The following is an 18,176-nucleotide window of genomic DNA, read 5'->3' on the forward strand; positions in this document are numbered from 1 at the left end:
GCTTGATATGATTTCAATTTTCTTAAATTTACTGAGGCTTGATTTGTCACCCAAGATGTGATCTATCCTGGAGAATGTTCTGTGTGCACTTGAAAAGAAAGCTGTTTTTGGATGGAATGTCCTATAAATATCAATTAAATGTATCTGGTCTATTGTGTAATTTAAAGCTTGTGTTTCCTTATTTATTTTCATTTTGGATGATCTGTCCATTGGTGTAAGTGAGGTGTTAAAGTCCCCCACTATTATTGTGTTACTGTCTATTTCCTCTTTTATAGCTCTTAGCAGTTGCCTTATGTATTGAGGTGCTCCTATGTTGGGTGCATATATATTTATAATTGTTACATCTTCTTCTTGAATTGATCCCTTGACCATTATCTAGTGTCCTTCCTTGTCTCTTGTAACATTCTTTATTTTAAAGTCTATTTTATCTGATATGAGTATTGCTACTCCAGCACTCTCTTGATTTCCATTTGCATGGAATATCTTTTTCCATCCCCTCACTTTCAGTCTGTATGTGTCCCTAGGTCTAAAGTGGGTCTCTTGTAGACAGCATATATATGGGTCTTGTTTTTGTATCCATTCAGCAAGCCTGTGTCTTTTGGTTGGAGCATTTGATCCATTCACGTTTAAGGTAATTATCGATATGTATGTTCCCATTACCATTTTCTTAATTTGGGGGGGTTTGTTTTTGTAGGTCCTTTTCTTCTCTTGTGTTTCCTACTTAAAGAAGTTCCTTTAGCATTTGTTGTAGATCTGGTTTGGTGGTGCTGAGTTCTCTTAGCTTTTGCTTGTCTGTAAAACTTTTGATTTCTCCACCGAATCTGAATGAGATCCTTGCCAGGTAGAGTAATCTTGGTTTTAGGTTCTTCCCTTTCATCACTTTAAGTAAATCATGCCACTCCCTTCTGGCTTGTAGAGTTTCTGCTGAGAAATCATTTGTTAACCTTATGGGAGTTCCCTTGTATGTTATGTGTCGTTTTTCCCTTGCTGCTTTCAATAATTTTTCTTTGACTTTAATTTTTGCCAATTTGATTACTATGTGTCTCGGAATGTTTCTCCTTGGGTTTATCCTGCATGGGACTCGCTGTGCTTCCTGGACTTGGGTGGCTGTTTCCTTTTCTGTGTTAGGGAAGTTTTCAACTATAATCTCTTCAAATATTTTCTCTGGTCCTTTCTCTGTTTCTTCTCCTTCTGGGACCCCTATAATGTAAATGTTGTTGCATTTCATGTTGTCCCAGAGGTCTCTTAGGCTGTCTTCATTTCTTTTCATTCTTTTTTCTTTAGTCTGTTCCACAGCAGTGAATTTCACCATTCTGTCTTCCAGGTCACTTATCCGTTCTTCTGCCTCAGTTATTCTGCTATTCATTCCTTCTAGTGTAGTTTTCATTTCAGTTACTGTATTGTTCATCTCTGTTTGTTTGTTCTTTAATTCTTCTAGGTCTTTGTTAAACATTTCTTGCATCTTCTCGATCTTTGCCTCCATTGTTTTTCCGAGGTCCTGGATCATCTTCACTGTCATTATTCTGAATTCTTTTTCTGGAAGGTTGCCTATCTCCACTTCATTTAGTTATTTTTCTGGGGTTTTATCTTGTTCCTTCATCTGGCATATAGCCCTCTGCCTTTTCATCTTGTCTCTCTTTCTGTGAATGTGGTTTTTGTTCCACAGGCTGCAGATTTGTAGTTCTTCTTGCTTCTGCTGTGTGCCCTCTGGTGGATGAGGCTATCTAAGAGGCTTGTGCAGGTTTCCTGATGGGAGGGACTGGTGGTGGGTAGAGCTGGCTGGTGCTCTGGTGGGTAGAGCTCAGTAAAACTTTAATCCGCTTGACTGCTGATGGGTGGGGCTGGGTTCCCTCCCTGTTGGTTGTTTGGCCTGAGGCAACCCAACACTGGAGCCTACCTGGGCTCTTTGGTGGGGCTAATGGCAGACTCTGGGAGGGCTCACACCAAGGAGTACTTCCCAGAACTAATGCTGCCAGTGTCCTTGTCCCCATGGTGAGCCACAGCCACCCCCTGCCTCTGCAGGAGACCTTCCAAAACTAGCAGGTAGGTCTGGTTCAGTCTCCCCTGGGGTCACTGCTCCTTCCCCTGGGTCCCGATGCACACACTGCTTTGTGTGTGCCCTCCAAGAGTGGAGTCTCTGTTTTCCCCAGTCCTGTCAAAGTCCTGCAATCAGATCCCACTTGGCTTCAAAGTCTGATTCTCTAGGAATTCCTCCTCCTGTTGCCGGACCCCCAGGTTGGGAAGCCTGACGTGGGGCTCAGAACCTTCACTCCAGTGGGTGGACTTCTGTGGTGTAAGTGTTCCCCAGTCTGTGAGTCACCCACCCAGCGGTTATGGGATTTGATTTTACTGTGATTGCACCCCTCCTACCGTCTCATTGCGGTTTCTCCTTTGTCTTTGGATGTGGGGTATCTTTTTTGGTGAGTTCCAGTGTCCTCCTGTCGATGATTGTCTAGCAGCTATTTGTGATTCAGGTGTTCTCACAAGAATGAGTGAGATCATGTCCTTCTACTCCACCATCTTGGTTCCTCCTCACTATACACCTGGTGGTGCAGTGGACAAGAATCCACCTGCCAATGCAGGGGACACGGGTTCAATCCCTGGTCCAGGAAGATCCCACATGCAGCGGAGCAACCAAGCCACGACCACTGAGCCTGTGCTCTAGAGCCCGTGTGACAACTACTGAAGCCTGTGCACCCAGAGCCCATGCTCCGCTACAAGAGAAGCCATTGCAACAAGAAGGCCGCACACTGCAACGAAGAGCAGCCCCTGCCCACCACAACTAAAGAAAGCCTGCGCGCAGCAACGAAGACCCAACACAGCTGAAAATCACCCCTCCATTCTTTATTTTTATACTGTGCTGGTTAGATAGCCTCTCTGGGGTATATGGGTGTACAAGAGTTTTACAATGAACAGTTCAGATTAACAGGAACACTTTCTTTGGCATATTGTAATTCCACAGGTCTCTTAAGTTAGTGTATTCTGTGGAGCAGGCTTGCAAGAAAATAAATCCAGAGACGTATTCCTAGAAGTACATGGGTCTGGGGTCAGAGTTCGGTATCTTTAGGCCTAACCTGCATATATAAACTTTAAGTCAATATTATCTGTTTGTCAAATATTTGGTTAAAATTCTCTCAGGATTGCTTTTAGCTTCCACATCAGTTTTTACTAACATAATATTTTCATAATATCATCTTTCCATCTAATAACATGTTATCTCTTTTCATTTAATCAGAAGGCTTATAGTTTTCCATGGAGTTTTATAATGTTCTTCATATAAGTCCTGTCCCATTCTCGTTAAATTTATTCCTACATATTTTGTATTATTGTTGTTAACTGTGAGTAGAATATTTCTTACCATTCTAAATCCCGTGTCTTACTGCTAAAATAAATAAAAATGACTTAAAAGTATTTCTCTGTTTCTATTTACCTTACTAAATTCTCTTATTAATACTTGTCTTTATTAAAAGATAGAATCTGTTGGGGTTTCTATTTTCACAGTTATATTATTGGCAATACATGTGGAACTCTCTATTTTTCTATTGTGTTTACTAGAAATTTTATTCTCTTCCACATTTACTAGATTTATAAGATAATCCTAGTCCAAGATAATTAATATTATCTCAAATTTCTTCTAATTACTAATGGTGACACAATTCTCTAGGTAGTTTCTCATTTTAATTAAAATAGTTTTGTTGTTTACCATTGAAAATGTTATTTATTTTGAGGTTGGTCATTAATCTTTATTAAGTGTTTTTTAAAAATATTTTATTGAGGTTATTTGGAATGGCTGACTGTTTTTCATAGTCTTTTCAATATTTGATATGAATCTATGATTTTACTCTTTAATTTGTTGATCTAATTGTTGATATGTCTGTTAAATCAAACCTCTATTCTTGGAAAGCTCACTTGTCAGGATACATTATTTTTTGATAAGAATTTCAGGTGCAATTGAAACCTTTTAATTTGAATTTTGTATGTATGATCATGAGTGATATTGCTTTATTTTTATTCTGTTTTCATCATTCTTAACATTATAGATATCTGGCATCATAAAATGAGTCAGGGAGCTCTCCATATTTTTCTAAGACCTGAGATATATGCAAGTCATGTACAAGTATTTATTCTTTAAAAATTAAATAAAATTAAATAAAATTCAGCTGTAGGGCCATATGTTCTGTTAGATTTTTTTCCTATCACTTTTCCAGTTACTTTTGTGGCATAATCAATTTGTTCAAACCGTTTGCTTCTTTTAGATTTTGGAGTTTTAGAGTTTATATGTTTCATCCTTCATTAACTGCTTGTTTGAAATCATCCAGATTGTTTTAAATGACCAGGGGAGTAAGATCTTTGAATGTATGTTAATTTTTAGAATTTTAATTTATGTTTTGACAATATTCAGTTGAGTTTTACTTGAACCTCAAGTAAAGGATTTTTAAGCTGGTTTAATTTTTCAAAATCATCTTTTCCTACTCTACTCTTTTATAGGAGAAATAGAGAATTTAATGAGCTCATATATGCTGTTTCTGTTACTCTTAGTTTGGAGTTTGGGAACAGTGATCTTTATCCTTCCCAATTGGCTTTGAGATTTAACACCCATATAAACTGGGTTCTATTTTTCCCACTCGGAGACCACACTGCTGACTTGCAACCTTGGTTGTTTGGTTAAACATATGGTGGTATCTGTAAAGTAATATGTTTTAATTCTGAAATCCTTTTCATTCTGTGCAGTCAGCATTGATCTGTGTCTAAGAAAATCACCTTCTGAATGTGTTTTTTCATCAAAATAGTTGGCTTTACAAGTTGCCCATCACTCTGTGATTATCAAAGGGCAGGATCAGGACTTGACATTGTTTAGCATAACCTTCCTTGTAAATTTTCAATATTCAATGAAGCTACCCCTGACAGCCGTTCAAAATGTGTGATCCTTTGAGTTGCTAAGAGATGTTATCCCCCCCGTACATTTGCCATGAGCACGTCCACTGTAGTTAAAATCTAGAAGCAGTTATTTTGTTAACACTAGATTAGATCTTTAATTAAGCTTTCATCCCCACTAGCACGGACAGCAGTGTCAAACATGTAAGCCCCAGGAGAAACCAAACTCATTCTATAGGCTCCTATCCTTCAGTACATCGTGAAGAAACTTACAAGCAAATGTCTCATGGGAATTTTGTAAGGGTATGTTGAATATCTAATTGTAAACTTAGAAGCTTCATTCAATTTGATTTCTAACTATGACGTGAGTTAAGCCAATAAACATATTTGTTGAGAGGATTTAGATCAAGAGCTTGTTTTTCATCAGTTGGGGTTTATTTTAGATTTAATGTTATCCATATGAAAGCACTTTTTGGTTATCTACAGAGCTTAACGGTAAAGAAGTAAAAATGTAATTTTCTTTATCTGATTGACAGTTGAATGTGTGCACGTTAGCGCAAAGGACGACTAAATGTCCAATAGTAGAATTTGTATCCATATGGCTTTACGTTTGTTTTTGCAGGATCGTTTATTTATTTGGGGGCACATCGATCACCTGCAGTGGCCAAGCTTGGAAGTCCTATTCTTACAAAATCACTCAATGCCTCTACCCCGTGTCAGGTACCCAATTATTGGAATTTCCATTGGCCATTCTGTAGTTGTAAACTGTTAAGCTTGGGTTACTCTAGCTAGTAAATGCCGGCTGTGTTTTACTAATATTTTCACAATAAACTGAGAGATTTATATGAGCTATTTCAACATGAAATGTCATTTCGTTCCCAAAGACATTTGCAGTATATAGCTTACACCCTTCTTTTGGGGGGGCCTATTCAAAAATATTTCTGTCATTTTGCATTCTTTCCATGTATTTCTTTCAATAATTTAAAGCTGTGGATACAGGTTGCCCAAACTGCTTGTTATCTTGGCCAACAGTGTTAGCTGAGGAAAATAAAAGCAGTTCAACAAGTTCTACTGAAAGAAAAATGAAAGGATGAATAAAGAAAGATAAATATGTGCAGAAAAAATAATTACATTTCCAAAATTTTATTTTTTCAGTTAGTCCTTCTGGTGCCAGGTAAACACAGACCAAGGGATAAAATGCTCAGGTCATTTCCACAGCACAACAGAGAAGAAAGAAGAGGGACTTTGGAGTCAGGTGGACCTAGTTCCAACTGGTTCCAATCTCAGTTCTGCCATAAATGATATGCTTCCCTTGAGACTCAGTGTCCACACTGGAAGCATAGCGTTAGCCTGCCTTCTTCACATGGTTGTGAGAATTCAAACATGATTAAGTAAAGCACCTGGAAAAGTATTTGGCAGGTATTAGGTGTTCAATAAACATAATCCCTTTACTTTCCGTAACATGAATGCCTATTAGATGCTTCTGTTCAGCCTGCCTTGCTTTCCATCCTTTTGAGAGTTCTGACATGTCCCTAAGCCTTTAGGATTTCAGCTTTTTTTTTTTTCTTGGTTATCAGAAAATAATGAAGGGATCAATAGTGCCATGCACTAAATTCATCACCTAGAAGTGCAGGGTTACAGCACTAACACAGGCATTCCTGATGATAAATTACAGATCATCAGACCTTTATAATTAAAGTATAAATTTAATTATACCTTCAGCTTGATATAATTCTCAGTGAGAGTGTCCAGAACTCTTAATAGGTTGTCCTCTTTATTTTTCCCCTTTGGTTTTTGCTGCCCATTTCTCTGTGGGAATTTGGATTAAAACAACTGCCTGGACTCCACTTCCACCTCACCCAGATGGACTCTAGAGTCTCCCACCTTTGGTTTATTTTAATTAAATCTTATGTGATAGATGTACTCTTTTCTTTTCTTTTCTTTTTTCTTTCTTTCTTTCTTTTTTTTTTTTTTTTTTTTTTTTGAGAACTCCTGAAGCATTTAGTTGCTCTTTACAAGTACTTTACAGGCTTACTGAACTTTAATTTAAGGTCATATACCAAAGCAGTGCAATTGCTGTTGTTAAATTCGTTAACGACACTGGATAAAAAAGAATAGAATTTGTTAATTCTGCCTCTTTTACAGAAATGTGAACACTAACACTAAGAGCTTATTAAAAATTCTGAGACTCACTGAGAAATCAAACAGTTTTCTTCTTTTTAAAGATGATCTACATTTCCCATTGTTGTATGTGGGTAGCCATTAATTTGTGGTCGTAGGGATTGACCCACAATTTATGGTTGTTTCTACTTGAGGACATTTTTCTCTATTGTGGCTTAAATGTGGAGCTTACCTGTGGGAGCTGTTGGGGTGGAGCCTCAGTGAAAGCAGTGGACAATTTAGACACTTGGTGGTTTATCTCTCAGAACCAAGTCCTCAACCTTCCAAGGCCTTGCATACTGATTTAGAGGTTTGCCTTGGTTTGTGGAAAAGTAAGAGTATTATAGACTGCCAAAGAGGTATTTGTTTTTTCCCTTTTATCTGCATCTGCTTGAATGTTGGTAATCTTAGAGTTAGAGGGAGGGATATTTGGATTACTTTATAGTACTTTCCAGCTTAGAATTACTATTAGATTGTTAGAGGTTATTTATAGTCTGAGATACACATGGCCAAAGTGCTCTCCCATAGGAGTATTCTAAGAATATACTATTACTGTTTTATAAGTTTGTGGTAATGTGGGATTCTTTCTTTCATGAAAGTTACAAAATAAGCTAACAAACCAAATTCTTACCTTCTTGAGTAATCAGAAAATCCAGCCGATCTTCCTAGTTGGAACATATTGATTGATAATAGTTGTATTCATGGAATAGCGAATGTTCTTTATTATATTTATGGTAAAGTGGGGCGGTGAAATAACCAAAGTTGGGCACTTTGATATGATTAAAGCCTTCATTATATGGAATTACATTTTTTTCTCTACATAATCCTACCAGGCTAACAGAGTTAAGAATATTTGTTTGAAAGGACTTTAAAGGAATATGAAGCTTTCTTTTGAGTCTTTTTTTCCTAACAGCAGCCTTTTAGGGTCATTTTGCATGAATTACTCTGTACTTTATGTGTAGCCAACACATGGCATCAACATGCAGAATTGTTCCTGTAAGTACTCATTGTTCAAGATGTGGACTTTTATTTAAAAGCTTCCAAAGCTCCTTTGGTCACTGGTGGAAATTTGGCATTTTTCCTTGGAATAACCAGGAGATATAGGACAAACAGAACATGTGGGAGCCAGAAGCTAGTATTTCTTATTGCTGTCGAAATACTGTTCTTTTTTTTTTTAACTTTTTCTTTTTTTAATTAATTTATTTTATTTTTTATTTTGGGCTGCGTTGGGTCTTCGTTGCTGCGCACGGGCTTTCTCTAGTTGCGGCGAGTGGAGGCTACTCTTTGTTGCGATGCTCGGGCTTTTCATTGCGGTGGCATCCCTTGTTGTGGAGCATGGGCTCTAGGCGCACGAGTTTCAGTAGTTGTGGCACGTGGGCTCAGTAGTTGTGGTTCACGGGCTCTAGAGCGCAGGCTCGGCAGCTGTGGTGCATGGGCTTAGCTGCTCGGTGGCATGTGGGATCCTCCTGGACCCAGGGCACGAACCCATGTCCCCTGCATTGGCAGGCAGATTCTTATCCACTGAGCCACCAGGGAAGCCCTGTTACTGTTTTTAATAATTTAGGAAATGTAAAATCTGAAGGAGATTTATGTGGATATTAATATTTTCTCACTCTCATATTTGAGTTACTGTATAAAAGACATATCTCACTTTTAGGACTTCATAATTAAATATAGCAGGACTGATAACATGAAGCTTCCACTTTCAATGCCATTTTGTGTGTTTGGTTTCTTTTTGTATTCCCCAACTCATTTTGCTATTCTAATCCTCTTTAATCAAACAATTCATACAATTAAAAAGAAGTGAATAGAGATACCAGGAAAAAGACAGATGAAACAAAAAATAGGTTGGCTCCAAAAATAAAGTTTACGAGGCCCAGGCTACATTTTTGAATCTAAGTTTTCCAGCAGCCAATGCAGGGAGAGACATGTGAGAACTCATTTGGTTCATATTCAAGGAAGTAAAAAACAAAACAAAAATAGTTCTTCTGAGACTTCTCCCCTGATTGCACACATACCAGTGTAAATGTTCTTTCTCTGATTCAGTGCACACCTATTGCTTCCCTACTCCGTGCTCATCATAGCCCTCAATGTTGGGAATATACTAGGGACAATGTAAACACGTTTGCCATAACAAAGTATAGAATTTAGTGAGGCATACTGATAGCAGTTCAGTGTGAAGTGCTACAGAGAGTGATAAAAATATAAAATACATATAATATATAATATGTAAGTATAATATATAATGTAACAATATATAAATTAAACATAAATATAGTATATAACATACACATATATACGTATAAACCATATATATAAGTGATAACCCACTTATAACAACTCTCTCAATGAGTTTGAAAAGGCCATGTCTTGTAATGTTCCCCAAGTAGAGTTATGAGCTCACAGCAAAGAGAAATTTAGAAAAAAAAGTAATATACAATGGAGCTTGGAATGGTGCACTCATGATCTGTTCTCTGATTGTTTTGTTTACTCCAAGGATAGTATTAGAGCAGGAGATAGATTCTAGAGGAAGCAGTGGTTTATTGGGGAAAGGTTGAGCAGATATTCTCCCCAGTTGTACATTGTCAAAACACATGAAGATTAATCATCTAGATGAGAAAAACAGATTATATTTTATTGAAGATTGCAGACTTTTACTTAAGCTTGTTCAGATAAAAAGAGGCAAAAACATGATTATGAATAGGAATCATAAGAATCACTATGGTAATGATGAGGGGTGTGTGTGTGTGTGACAGAGAGAGATAAATGATCCCCCCTACACTGACTTAATTCCACTTGAGTTTTGAGGAGTTACAGATATCTTGTTTCTTTTCCTTTTTTTTTTTAAACTTTTTTTGTGTTTTACTCTTTTTATTATCCTAGATCTTGAAGATATAACAGGTGTAGCAAATACCAGACAGGGGTCGACATGAAGCAGAGAAGGCAGAGGTAGCTGAGAATTTGGAGAATAACTGAGAAAAGACATGAAGACCTGACCAAAAACCTCCCTGATAGGGAAGCAAGTGGAACAAAGACCATAGGAAAGTTGAGGAAAAAAGCAGAAAATTTGAAGAGTTCCAACTGGAGACAGACCAAAATAAAATGAAACAGAAAAGAGAAATAAAGAAGACATTATTTTGAACTTCTAAATAATGTCCTGTTAATGTCCTTTGCAGAATTTAGTGTCAGAGATTTACTAATTAGTAATTACTACTTGTTCCTAATTACATTCTTTTGTAGAATTGGCCATTCCTCTGGGAATATCACAGGGCACTGTAGAAACCAAACAGCAAGATTAGTTATTCACCTACACTCGGTCACTAGTAGTATAAGTCACCTGATATGGTGTCCTTTCTTTTTATAGTAAAATGAATGATTCTGTGTGTGTGTGTGTGTGTGTGTGTGTGTGTGTGTGTGTCTTTTGGTGGCACCAGGTGGCATGTGGGATCTTAGTTCCACAACCAGGGATGGAACCCATGCCTGTTACAGTGGAAGCGTGGAGTCTTTTTTTTTTTTTTTTTTTTTGCGGTACGCGGGCCTCTCACTGCTGTGGCCTCTCCCGGTGCGGAGCACAGGCTCCGGAAGCTCAGGCTCAGCGGCCATGGCTCACGGGCCCAGCCGCTCCGCGGCATGTGGGATCTTCCCGGACCGGTGCACGAACCCGTGTCCCCTGCATCGGCAGGCGGACTCTCAACCACTGCGCCACCAGGGAAGCCCGGAAGCATGGAGTCTTAAACGCTAGACCTCCAGGGATGTCCCAGATTCAATATTTCTAAAAATATACAAATAATATAAAATCAGAGAATACAATTAAAAACAGTAAAGTAATTTGAACTTCATTTCTTTTCTTTCCAATTTGCAATTAAAGGAACTGCTTTGTTGGAAGTTATGTAACCACAGGAAATTTTCTTGAATAAAATGATTCACGGTCTTGCATAGTCACCCTATACGTACAACCCAAGTTGTGCATATATATACAACTTAGTGAAAACCGAGGAGAAATAAAAGCAAGCCTTTAATATTAACATTTTATATAACTGCTTTTTAATGAATCAGGCATGAATCAAGACAGTAATTTCCTTTAAAATGAAAAGTAGTAAATAAATTTTAAATGGTTGGCATAATTTTAACATACAGCTCTTTTTAATAGAATTTTCTGTGATGGACGTTTTCCTCTGCTATGTCCACTATGGAAGTCACTAGCTACAAATAGCTATTGAGCACTTAAAATGTGATGAGTGTAACCAAGAAAGTGACTTTTTCATTTTGTTTAATTCATTTACATGTAAATAGCCACACTGTTTTCATACCTTTGTCATTATACGCATTATACTTAATTGTTCCTTTTCACTCTCTCCCATAAAACTCTGAGGTCCTTAAGGACACTTAATTCCTTGCACATTTTATAACACAGAGCAGGTCTCTCTGTCTCTCTTTGAAGGTTTACAGACATTTGCTTTAGCAAGAATGCTGATAGCTCCACTCCAACGTCCTTCTTTTCTTCAATACCTATTAACTGAATACCTACTAAATACAAAGTGCCTTGATATGTTCTAAGAGGAATTCACAGCATACATTGTGCTTCTGAGTTTAAGACTCAGTGTTCCACTACTAGTGTGTATCACAGTGAGAGCCACGGATGTTGGCTAAGTTCCTATCGAAAATCACAGCTGTATTTATAAATTTTGTTCAGTGATTTTACCCTTACCAATATTAAATTTGAAGAGACTCTGGAAAGTTTCTTGGTCTATACCAAACTAAAGAATTCTCCTTAAATTTCTACAATGCCATTTCTGTTTTAAATTAAATATAAATATAAAATTTAAATTAAATATAAAAATTGAAATTAAATATAAGTTCTAAGCTCTTATCTTATTGAATATAGATCCCATTGGTATTTACTCTTAATGCACTATTAAAGTAACTTCGCACTGGTAATGTACTGAGTGACAATATGACAGCTTGAAATTCTGATGGGGCTTGCACAGCTCTTGTGCAACTAGGTTTAAAGCTCCATTTTACATATTTACAAGCTTGGAACATGCTGAAACTACAGCAGGGATCTAAAGTTTAATTGTGCTTGAGGAACAAACATCCTCCCTTTCCATAGAATTTAATCAAACACTTCTGTTTGACTTTACATTTCTTGCTTAAAGGCCTGAGTGTAGGTGAGCTTGGTAGTAAAATCTAATATGAAATGAACAATCAGAAAGAATGCTTGGATCAGTTGGTGGCAATTCAGTAGACACTGAAAGAAAAATGTGTACCACGTTGGAACAGAGAATGCTTGATGTTGTGAACAATTTTTTAAAAGAGCATTAAAAATTTTTTTTTCAACTTTCGTCTCCACTGTTGTACCAACAGTGAAATAAATGGGATAATAAATAAATAATATATGTAATAACATCTGTCCACATAAAAAAATAAAAGCCCAATGACAAAGGAAGATAACCAAAAATTTAAAATGTAGTGAAACTGAAAAGGAGTCACTTTGAGTCCAAAGAGAGTAAGTTCATTTCTCAGGGACCTCATCTCTGAATGATACTGTGTTTTTCTTTGAAATCTGCAGCATTAGAACTCTCTATGGCATAATGAGAAGAAGAAAAAATTGCTATGTGTCTGAACTTGCTTTAGTGGGTTTTTTTTGGTCATATTTTGTATTGTGTCATCCAACCACTGAGGCAGTTAATTTTCACCTTGCGCAGGGCCCAGTATTTAGTAAATGCTCAATAAGTATTTGCTGAATAAACGGTAGTGTTGAATTCCACATTATAGCTACTGCTGTCGGCACCTTAAAATACTCCTCTGTGTTTTCTCCACTACCTAGTTAACCTGTCAGTCCTTTAGATTATGTCATCACTGGTGGTGAGTAGGAACCAAACTGATCAAGTCAGGGCTCCCTGGCCTCAAAAAGAACATTTTCTAGTTGGATTAAATTATTGATGAACAGTATTATATAATCTCCCAAGTTTTTCGATAATGTCACAATGGAGAAGGAATTAATGAAAAGTATTCATAGCAGTTTTCTCTTACCTGAGAAATCAGTTTTTGAGATAACTTTTTCTTGGATTGAGACATCAAGGAGAATGAATAGTAATACATGGTTTTGTAATTTTTGAGTCAGATATAGAACGTGTATCTCCCCAGATTCATAAGAAGCAATAGTGAAGATTCTGTAAAACTTCCATGACGGTGTGGACAAATATATGTCCTCAGACTTGTCTGAGCAGGGTGCTAGTGTCCCATTTCTTTAGATATCTCTATGGCATGTGTTAAAAATGTCAGTTAATGTAGCTACCTTGAGCCTTTTTTTTTAAGGAGGAAATACAAAGGCTGGCAGAAGATGTACTTAGCATTTTCTGGGTCCGCGTGTTTGGAGGAGAATTAAGAAGTAGTTTGGGATATTTTTAACTATAGAAGAGCTACTGGACACAGGTAAATGGAATATTTATATCATTCAAACACATTTTTCACCAGGTGCAGTTTTGGTATCGTTTGTCTCAGCATTCACATCTCTCGGTTTTTACAAGAACATCACTGGATGGGGATTTGCAGAAGCAAGGTGATCTCATCAGAGTCTCCAAATCTCAGTGGAGACAAGCAAAAATCGATCTCTTTGCGAAGGCTGGAGAATCTACTCTGCCTTTTCAGGTAAGCACGTAAGAAATTAATACAACTGAGCCGAAGATGCTTATTTAATGCTGATCTTTCCAGATAATAATATAATACATATATCCCATAAATGTATTTGATGTTAATAAAGCAGACATTCACAATCAGGGATGAGAAGGGAGGTTATCCTGATTAATTGCTAAAGACTTGTGGAAGCGTAGCAAAACTGGAGATAAGAATTGAATAGGATGGCAGAGAGAAGAGTAATTTAACAGGAAAATATTTGTCTTCTTAAGTGAGGATGGTGGATTATATGAGGTAGTGAAAAAAATCTGGGCTGCACTCATATTTTAATCCTATTGCCTTATTTTCTGCTGCCCATTAATACTGAGAATTTTATCACTTTTATGTCATTTACTTGGTTAATAATGAAAGAAGGAAACTGTAGCCTATCAGATGGGTGCAGCAGCTTCCACCCTCCTGGACATGACTCCCTTCTAGATGATGTTTGCAGAGAGCTAGTTTAGAGACTAGTTTAGATGGTGGAACATAGTGGAACACTCACTGCCTCAGGAGTCACGTAGTCTGAGTTCCCATCTCTGCTCACCCCATGTGTTGTTAAGTGATTGTGTCCGTTACATCTTTGAGCTTCAAATTTTCCAATCTGTGAAAAGCACAGTGATAATAAAAGCAGTGCTTCAGAGGAATCTGAATGAAAGAGAATGTAGCTAAAATGGTAGCTATGAACATGAGCTCTGGAGCCTGGGGTTCAAACCCAGGTGTCCAGTCAGAGGGAAGTTGCTTAATCCTTCCGTGCTTCTGATTCTTCCTCTGTAAATGGGGTTGGGGGGAAGTAAGAACATTGTTGGGGTGTTAGGAGCCTCTGAAAAATAACACACCTCATCTGGTACTCATTTCCAAACTGAGGTAAATATAGAAATCCAACAGAGAGAGCACAAGATATTTTGGAGAAGATGTATTTAAAATAATACCTGACCTCAGAACACACAGCTCCACCCAGAGAACAGCAGACTGCTAGAGAATACAGGACTCATCCTTTGGGGAAAACCTTGTTACCGTGAGTGATTATGATGTGTGAGTGTTGTTTTATGGGTTGGAATACATGTCCCCCTCTGGTGGAGGATGTTGATAATGGAGGAGACTATGGACGCCTGGGGGCAGGAGGTGTGTGGGAACCCTCTGTACCTTCCTCTCAGTTGTGCAACCAACCTAAAACTGCTCTAAAAGTCTTAGTAAAAAAAACAAAAGACAAAACCCAGAATGTCCTTTGTTAGAACTGGCTATTTGAGAAATATTATGAGTTGAAACTTGTGCCGTTCTCTCTTGGCCTCGTTAACCTACCATCGTTATTGAAGAGTTTCGGCACTGGGTTTTTTTTTTTTTTCTCCTGTTTAATATTTCTTCTTTTGGGATTTTTGTCTTGCTTTGTTTTGAGGTGCAAATTGAGACTGCTCTTTTTATCTGGGGGCATATTAACTAGTTTTTAAATTGACCAGTGGGTTGATGGAATTTTGTGACTTGGTGTCCACAGATTGGTGATGTTTTCTGTCTTCACCCCCTCCGTGCTGGATCAGCACCACGTGTTGGCTTTTCTCTCTCCTACCTGGGGGCTCTCAGTCGGCACCAATCAGCCTCTTCTTCTTCTTCTTCTTTTTTTAATGTATTTTTGTGGCCGCACCATGCGGCATGTGGGATCTTAGTTCCCCGACCAGGGATCGAACCTGTGCCCCCTGCATTGGAAGGGCGGAGTCTTAACCACTGGACTGCCAGGGAATTCCCAGCCTCTGCTTAACTGTGCTGGCTTTTTGAGGGGAGTGAATTGTCCTGGGTTCTTGCTAGGCCTCAGCCATGTTTAATTCAGCCCGAGAAGGTAAGGATTTTAGCATGCACCTCTGTTCCTTCTTATGTAATCTTGTTACTTGGCCGAAGTACAGGCTTGTTTTAGAAACTACAGTGCAGTGAAAAGAAAAATAAGAACTGTTCTCTCAGATGTCACTATTCAGAAGGCCATTACAAGTCCACAGTCTCTAATCAGCAATTTGGAAAATTAAAATTCGGAAAACAATAAGCTTTTGAAAAACAAATTTAGAGGCAAAATTTCTCCTGACCTGAACCAGCGTTAGGCAGTTCATTTAGTGATGTGTTGGATGATAAAGTGCTGCCCCCAGTCTCCCTGAGGGTATCAAGTAATATACATGACACATTTTAGATGAACATCCTCAACTCTGAACTATTCAGATTTCAAAACCCAGCTGGACTCAAAGACTTTGGCGAAGGAATTTGGACCCTGTGTTAACATTCTGGTATGGATAAGTCCAGATTTTATACACATACACACGCATACAAGATACATAAGTACACACAGTCACACACAGATACATATACATGGTTTTATTTAATACATTAATATTACTTAGATATATTAGTAAATCTTTCAAACAAATAGAAAATAGAGAGGCAAATACCCATGTACTCACACCTCAGAATGAGCTAATATGAACATTTTGTTTGCTTATAATGTTGATAGGTTTGCTTCTAAAGATGCAGCTTTTGTCCTCTTTGTACCCTTTTCTATTCCATTTCTTGTCCTTTACAGGAAAAAAAAAATTCTAATATGTTGTTTTTAACCTGACTTTTCTAAGTCTATTTTCAAAACTATGGAAATATGCATGAGGAGTCTAGCTAGGTTCAGTTCTACTTCATTCTTTTATCAATAGCAAATGGAAAAGATACTATACCTACAAATAGTCAATCTAGCTTTTAAATATTCAAATACTTAAAGTTTATCTTCTTGGAAACAAGCTCCTTTGGCACTTTAAATTTAGTGGACTGAATTATTTAAGGGTGACCTTAGTCATCGCCTGGTCATCAGTTCAATGTGACTAAACTCTGAACATGTATTTATATGGCATCATCCTATATAAACATTGGAAAGGAGAAAGGCATAGGACTGTATGACCTCTCAGTTGGTTCTCTTGTAGCCATGAAATTCAGATTCAGTGTGGTCCTTTTATGTCTCTTGTGCACGTCACAATAGAATGCAAATTGCTCTGAGTTCCTTAGGAAATCGGCAGCCCTGGTTAGGTAGGGCTTTCATTTTTCCTAGTGGAAAAGGATTAAGCTTACTGTTTATTTTGTAAGAACAGCAGATTAACAACATTTCAATATTCTCTCCATTTTCTGTGCAGTTTTTATTGGAAGAATGTAAGTCAAGTAGTTAATAGAATTTTTTCAATCTCTTTTAACTGGGCCTACTCATTTTATATGTTCAGTGTTTTACACAAATATTTAATTTACAATTTCTTTCCTAACTGTTCTTCTTAATTTCATATCTAGAGGTAGTACTTCTTCTGAATACTGTCCATTGATTTCCAGTTGATCTACTGTCTTTGAGTTTGCTACTAAAACATAATTGTGTCATATTTCAGATTTCATTTTAAAATGACCCTTTTGCGAAATTTTCCACAGTGATTGATACCATGTTCGCTCTTGATCAGAGTCAATGGGATGAATCAATAACAATTTCCTGATACTATTTGAAGATTCAGTGAAGGGTGAGATTTATAATGCAAAGTAAAAGCTGGTCTAGTCTCTGTAATGTTGCTCTGTCCTCAGCCTTCTTAACCTAGGGCTTCAGGCAATCTTGTTTTGCCAGGTAGCTCTGTTCTGCAGTATCTGCTGAAGACCAGTTATCTCTTTATTTCATGATAGTGCTATAGTACAGCATAGTCACCCATGGCTCAGGTCACACATTTTTCATACTAGATATGTGACCTTCAACCAATAACTTCAACTCTCTAAGCTTCTGTTTCCTTTGCTTTAAAATGTGGAAGAAAATAACATCATCTTCACAGTGTTCAAATAAGTGGACGTGCCTGGCATGCAGTAAGCTCTAAATAAAAGCTTGCTGTTGATCTTATTTTTAATACCACCATTATTCATCAAAAATTACTATAGTCGAATTTTTCTTTACTGCATCTTACTGTATTCCTATTGTCTCCATTTCCTCTTAGATTCATATTTATTCACTCTCATTATTCTTTTTTAAAGCAAGATATCAAAGAACCAAAATTTAAATATGCTAGTTGAGTATTTCTCTGGAAAAGTTTCTTTCTGTTTTGCAGATCTAAAAAGTAATCACTTGATTATAGACAACATTTACACGTTGCTGTGCTTCCTGAAAGAAAAACAAGAAGTGATTCTGTTCACTCAGGGAGTAATATAATATAATTGGATAAGACAAAAATCAGCAAGATCCTAAAAAATAGTTTTAGAAGGAAAGATATTTACATATAATTTGAAATTTTAACTCTCAAATTACCTTGAGAAACGTATAAAATGAGGTTTTCACTCTGCCTTTGTCAATGGTTGAAACATTGCTTGTGAGCAGCCTCTGGCTCGCACACCAATTATTACATGATACTGTGGTTCCCAAAGGGAACTGCCTTTGGTGACAAATCAAACGATCAGCTTGGTTAAAGCAAGTAATACAAAATAGGAACAGTGAA

At 37.3% G+C, this 18,176-nt stretch overlaps 1 protein-coding gene across 1 annotated transcript in view; it reads left to right on the top strand.

The window, feature by feature from the left end:
• MALRD1 (MAM and LDL receptor class A domain containing 1) overlaps positions 1 to 18,176 on the top strand; it is a gene marked incomplete at both ends in the record, with an annotated part of 584,975 nt that overhangs the window by 84,069 nt on the left and 482,730 nt on the right. Inside the window, 2 exons of the mRNA XM_082854883.1 lie at positions 5,498 to 5,595; positions 13,513 to 13,686. Coding sequence (XP_082711009.1) covers positions 5,498 to 5,595; positions 13,513 to 13,686 — 272 coding nt within the window. The remainder of the gene's footprint in view (positions 1 to 5,497; positions 5,596 to 13,512; positions 13,687 to 18,176) is intronic.

Source organism: Leucopleurus acutus, assembly GCF_964270905.1.
Source record: "Leucopleurus acutus genome assembly, chromosome: 1".
Lineage (NCBI taxonomy): Eukaryota > Metazoa > Chordata > Mammalia > Artiodactyla > Delphinidae > Leucopleurus > Leucopleurus acutus.